This window comes from Curcuma longa, unplaced genomic scaffold (assembly GCF_044706935.1).
Source record: "Curcuma longa cultivar G26 ecotype Majalengka, Jawa Barat unplaced genomic scaffold, ITB_CL_G26_1.1 utg509_np1212_2302976_RagTag, whole genome shotgun sequence".
Taxonomy (NCBI): domain Eukaryota; kingdom Viridiplantae; phylum Streptophyta; class Magnoliopsida; order Zingiberales; family Zingiberaceae; genus Curcuma; species Curcuma longa.
The window spans coordinates 1,430,646-1,437,032 of record NW_027435603.1 but is presented as its reverse complement, the minus strand read 5'-3'; the positions used below and the strand labels follow the sequence as shown (position 1 = coordinate 1,437,032).

Here is a 6,387-nt window from a genome sequence, read left to right as displayed (position 1 = left end):
AACAATATGAGATTCTGTTGCAGGACTAGTTAGACGTCATATAAATTTTTTAGTAGTCTTACGAGATATACATAACTAAGTAAAACATAAAAATGGTTAATAAAACATTAGAAAGAGAGAGGCTCCCATAACCAACGATTTTCATGTGTCATTCTTACAATTTTGGCTGAACGGTTGTTGCAGCAATCCAAAAAGAAAACCAACAACCATAAAACTGTTGATCTTTAGATCCTGGTCATGCATTCAGGTTCTGTCTTGTGGCTTCTATTTTCAGCAATAGATTTTTGATATCTGCTTCCATCTGCATCTTCACATTACAATACTCCTGATGAGCCTTTTCTGCAGCTTGTAGTTCTTTAAGCTTTTCTCTACGTCTTTCCTCTAACTCACTCAGTCGCAAATTTTCAATTTGACTTGCATAGTCTTCATCAATTTTCGAACTCCTAGCTATTACAATATGTCTAAGACTCACAGATTCTTTCCTTGCATCATCAGCATGCTGTTGGTACATTTTGGCCTCGGCTTGTTTGAACTTTATGATCCTCTCCAGTTCATCAACTGTTGGCTTCTTTTCTAGACTCACTGCTGGTCCAATGTCACCAGCTTTCCTACCAAACTGGTCAAATTCTTTGATGGAGATTACTGTATTTTCAAAAGCATATGCCTTTCCCGATGCGAACGATTGCGTTTGCTCTTGGCTTGAGCAAGATATTGCATTGCTTTGGCTAGCCTCATGTTTGGTTGACTTCTTAGGTGTAAAGTGTACAGGATTGTTTCCCATGTTAGATCCACTCTCTGTAAAACAAGTTATAAGGCATTAAAACAACCTTACAGCCAACAGAAGTACAGTGACAATCACATATGTAAAATATAGCATTTATTATTCCTACGTGAACGAGGAGCATCTACAGAAGATCACACATAGAATTTACATGATCAACATAGCACACAGGTTTACAAATCTAGTCTACAGCTGTAAAGCAAACAAGAGAGGTAGTTATTTACTTTGGAACAATGAGTTTAATTTATGATAAATCTAAAATGTAGGATAACATTAAGCAGCATCTTGATGTGCATCATATGTGAGAGTTTGAGAGAGTGGCACCTTTTGAAATTGAAGTTACAAGAAAAAGATGAAAAAACAAAGCGTAAATTGTAACTGTTTGGACCAGATTTTAGAAACCTTTGCACGGATTTACTTGATGTTGTAGTGTTTAAAGTCTACACAGCAGTAAGAGAGATTGAACATTGTTTAACAAAGTGGACAAACATACCAGTTGTCAGGTTAATTCTCGTGATCAGATCAAATATATTAAATTATGTAACTATAAGTCAGGTTACTAAGGGCAAAATGGTATGCTTGGAAACAACTTCAATGTACATGATTGCAACAGATCTCAACATTTTGGTTATCAAGTGTAGAATCTGTAAGCAATCAACATGGAAAATTATACTTGCAGGCAACGGATTAAAGGAACCTGAATGCTGTATGATATATCTTGAAAGCTTTTGCATGAAACCTGAAGACCAGGTTGTAAATGGAAAATAAATTTACCTGAAAGAAATGTCGTAATCTGACTAACAATTTCAGACTGATTAATGTTGTTCTCCAGATTCAGCAGCATCTGATCGGCTAACTCATGTAATCTTCTACCCCGTGCATCATTACTGGGAGAGAAGATCCTGCTGACATATTGAAGTTCCTTAGCAAGGGTTTCTGCTTTCCACTCCTTGGCACATGTAGCAAAAACTTCCCTAACAAAGCCAAACATCTCTGAAGTATGGCCACATGCAATACAGTGAAATTGCATTTCAGTAAATCCTTCTCCTAGAGATGTGTGCACATTTCTAATATGAAAATCACGCAATCCACAATCTGTGTGGCACCAATGGAGACACATGTCACAGCCAACCCAACTACAGGTATTCGATGCATCATCGAACTTGGAGCACACAAGACACATACAAGTACTGCAGAACCCAACTTTCTTTATACACATCTTGCAGTCACAATTATCCACAGGCAACAAACTCCCACAAGAGAGATTCTGGCATTTCAAATTCAGGAGGATCTCAACCAAACTGGAAGATGACAAGCAGTTTGTTTTCTGAATAAAATCAAGATGACCTGTTTTTATGGTCAGCAGGATCTCTAGTAGGTCTCGTTGACAAGTGCTCAGTGTTTCAATTATCATATCAGACCTCGTTCGAAGCACATCTTGGAACAAATGCAACAGGCTGCTTTTATCTTTGTTGGTCAGCATCTCACAGATGCTTTCCTTCAAGTAAGCTACTGATTGATCTGACATTTCCTGAAGCATTCTAGCATTCAGCTGCAAAGGTTGTGACACAATCTTGTAGACAATCTTCTCCGTGACACTTAATTGATTAAGTATGGGCTGCTCACCATTCCATTTATCAGTCCCACTGCTTCTCTTCCCAGCCACCCTGCTCATCTCTTTGGTAGGTTGACATCTAGAATCATGAGAACCATGACTGTTTGTTGGGGAGATTTGTCGTGGAAGTGTTGACTGTTGGAATAGGCTATTGGGTTTAAAATTATGTTGACCACTCACTGAATGAAGTGATGTATGTGAAGAGTTTCCATTCATCTGTACACTATGGAAAGGTAGGCCAGATCTGTTCTTCTTAGTGTTCTTTGAAGTGTGAGCTTGCCATGTCGTACCACTTGAAACCTGATTCAACCCTCCAAAAGTAGCATGGCTACCAACTAGGTTATCTTGAAGGTATGATGAATTCTGAGTAAGAGAACAACTGGGATCATGAGGAATGGTTTGATAGCTCGTAAATGAGATCGAAGTTCCAAATTCATCTGTGTTTGTTCTCAACGTGGACGGCAATGACTTCACGCTCTCAGCACAGCTTGAGTTCTCAAGCTTGGGCTTGGCCTGTTTAAAGGAATGATTTGACAATCCACCAGGAAGAGCAAGAGAAAGGTCCAAAGGCTCACTTTTGGGCTCTTTAACCGCAAGATTGCATGCAATCTTCCTGCTAGAATGTGCTTTCTCCTCTTGTTTAGTCTTGGATGGGAAGACCAACTCAAAACCTCTTCTTCTAGTTCCTTCCTGGGGATCACCACTTTCCAAAAGGTTAGCTTTGGTTGAATCTGAAATTGCAAGGCTTTTACCTTTGTCCAGGTGCTTCTCTGCAGTCTGGTCCCCGATAAGCATCAGCGTCACTAATTCACCATTAGTACAGACAGCAGTTCCCATATGATGATCAGGCAAGCTAATGGAACTATTAGCACCAGTCTCAAGATCAAAAAAGGCCTGTTCTTTTTGTATGACTTCAGGCTGCATGTCTATATCATGCTTCTTTCCATTTGCAACTTCAGCTTCCTTATCTTGTTCATTATCTGTCTCATGCGCCCTTTTGGTTTCAACTTTACCTTCATTTTCAATGATTTCAAGCGTATCTGCAGTGCATTGGGCTTCCTCCATCAACTCCTCCACCTGCAAAGAGGAAATAGAACATGCCATCTTATGTTCCTGTATGACATCAACTTTAGCTTCATCATATTTGCTTTCTTCTTTGTTGTCTTCCAAATTTTCTTTTTGAATGGAGTGAGTAGGAGATGTCATCATGTGAACTTCTTCCTCACTTGTCTGCTTCTCGAGATTGTGCACCAATTCCTTACCTTCCAACTGTAGGCAGATGCTTCCTTCTTTACAAGCCTCCAGATCTATGCTGCACAATTCACCCTCTACTTCTTTATCCTCATTATCATCTTTGGCACATCCTTCTCCATTCCCTCTGTCCTCCTTCAGCTCCTTAAGGACAACAGACTGGTCGCAATTTATATCATCAGTTGCATTACCCGTTTCCATTAAGGAATTTGCCAATTTTTCTTCTTCGCCATCACCGCTAGCAACATTATCATCATCATCCAACCTCATTGCATCAGGTAGCACTTGTTTCTTCTCCAAAACTTCTTCACGAACACTATCATTCACCGGATCTCTATTCTCGCAGTAATCTGAAACCAACATAGTGGCTGATTTGGTGTCAACAGATGGTGGTTCTACATGTCTTGCTTCTGCATCGAGATCTGGTTCGAGCTCCCCCTCTTCCATCTCACTACTGCTGCTGCCAATCTCTCTGCTCCTCGTTACTGCCTCAGCTGGCCTCGTCTCTGGTTTCCTCGACGGTTCCCTGCTCAACGAATCCCTACAACTCACTTTCCTTCTGTGAACATCTGGAGACGCGCCGTGGCTTCGTCTCCCTGCCGAATCCGAGTAGATCGACGAAGATTTCCGCACCATCTCCTCGCTAGAGAGATCCTTGGAACTTCTCGATCTCCAAGACAACCAGCTCCCGCCGCCCTCTCCCCTTGGACGGTCACGCTCCGACCTGAAACCCTTGGGGAACTCCCTCCTCAGCCCCGAGAAGCTCTCCGACCGGTGCATCCGCTCGCTCCCGTAGGAGTCCCGAGGCGACGACTGCAGCATCGGCCAATCGCCGTGCCGGTTGTAGCCTTTCCGCCGGTCGAAGTGCTCCTGTTCGTGGTCGTACCGCCTCCGGAGCGACCGCTCGTCGTCGTGTTCCCGGTCGTACAGCGACGGGCGGCCGGTCTTCCACGCGCCATCCAGCCTCGAGTAGGAGGGGCGGCGGTGGGAGGAGGAGCGGTACGGGTCGCGGCCCCTCCGCGGAAAGTCCTCCCAGCTCAGCTTCTCGCCAGCGTCGCCCTCCAAGTCTTCCTCGTAGGCCGACGATTTCGGACGCTTCATAAAGAGAGAAATTACTGTCTTCCGGATCTGATTGCTTCAGGAGAGAGGAAGCAGAAGGAAGAAGGGAGAGAGAGGAAGGCGAGGGAGGTCGACCTATCCACCAGCCATGGCCATCGCTTTCTCTATCTCTTTGGCTTGGGCTTATCAGAAGAAGGAAAGGGGGAGGCGTGCAGACGAGGGATTCTCCTTTACCTCTCTTCGCTCGATTTCGACTTTTACTGCAATTTTCCCTCTGACGTCGCCTCTCTTTCTTATGCCGGTCAACGTAGTCATTAATAAAACTAATCGACAAAGACCATTGTTGCTGGGCGCCGTACGATGTCATCTCCGCCGTCCATCTTGAATCGTTGACAGGACTGCAGACATACAACTTCAACGTACTCCCTCCAATAAGCACCAGATATCTACCCGAATTGTGATTAGGGGCTCATTGTCAGAGTTACGTATGGGTTGGTGAAGCTTAGAGTGGGTAGCGTCGTTTGGACTTTCAGTAATAATAATAGTAATAATAATCAAAAGGTGCCTCATTTTTAACAAATCGAATGAGCATCCTTCTATGATTTTCATCAAATGAACTTTTAAAAATATTTTTAATATATAACTGATCATAAGTTGACGATTCATTTTCCTTTACTTTAATTCTTGCAACTATAATTTTTTTCTCGGATAGCGAAAATAACTTCAAAAGTATATAATAGAGTTTCTCAAATAGAAGGTGGAATCAACGTAGTATTATAGGATTTTTCATTTATCATTCATAAGATCTCATTTAAGGTTTAGAGTATTCTTAATATATTATTTTTAACTAAATTTTAAGATTTATAGTTTGAATCACAATCAAATTGCTTATCTAGTTTAGGATTTTAGTATTTTCTTTAACCCGACTAACTCTTTATAAATCAGTTATCATATTCAATTTCTTTGTAGAGATTGTAGGTCGACGATTCATCTCCCTTCTACTTTAACTCTAGCAACTATTTTAATTTTATTTCCCAACAGCGGAAACAACTTCACAAAAAAGATATCTGTCACCTTAGCGTCTCATACGGTCGATCCCATGACCATATGTGAGGAGGTAAATCGAGAAACTCAAAGACATGTAATAGGGTGTCTCGAATAGTAAGTAATATTGTAAGATTTCTCATTTATCGTCTCGAATTTCTCATCTAAGGTTTAGAGTTTTTACAACATTTAGGGTTTAGTCCATTACCCATTGTTGTTTGTTACGAGATTGTACTGCATGCACTTCCCAATTTACCTTGGAGATCGGTGAAAAACTTTTGCTGACGTGGGACTAGATCCTGAGTCACCCCCAGGGATTGAGTCCATGAGACTAACTGAAATTTATCATTTTTTTATATTACAAGATTGTAGCAGATTCCTTGGGGGATGCTTCTACTTTGTAGCAAGCAGGAATGGTGTCTTTGATGTTACTATAGAACCTGCTATAATCTTATAACAAATAGCATTGATGATACAGTGTTGTAGTTGTCCTAATTCTTTGACTGTGAACAAATTATCATTACAAAAGTAGTTGTTACTTGCTAATTTTTATACATTATAGTAGCTACCTATTAGTTTTTTTTATATATTATTGATGAAGATATATATTAATTTCTATATATTATAGTAATTATTT

The 6,387-nt window shown here is 41.0% G+C and overlaps 1 protein-coding gene across 1 annotated transcript; it reads right to left on the bottom strand.

Moving 5' to 3' along the window:
• Positions 1–80: 80 nt before the first annotated feature.
• Positions 81–4,902, bottom strand: LOC141820673 (protein OBERON 4-like). Its single transcript, XM_074708033.1, has 2 exons — positions 1,556–4,902; positions 81–795 (listed from the first exon to the last, which is right to left on the bottom strand). The coding sequence occupies exons 1-2, from the start codon at positions 4,746–4,748 to the stop codon at positions 236–238; spliced, it is 3,753 nt and encodes a 1,250-aa protein (XP_074564134.1). The 5' UTR covers positions 4,749–4,902; the 3' UTR covers positions 81–235.
• Between the last annotated feature and the right edge of the window lie 1,485 nt (positions 4,903–6,387).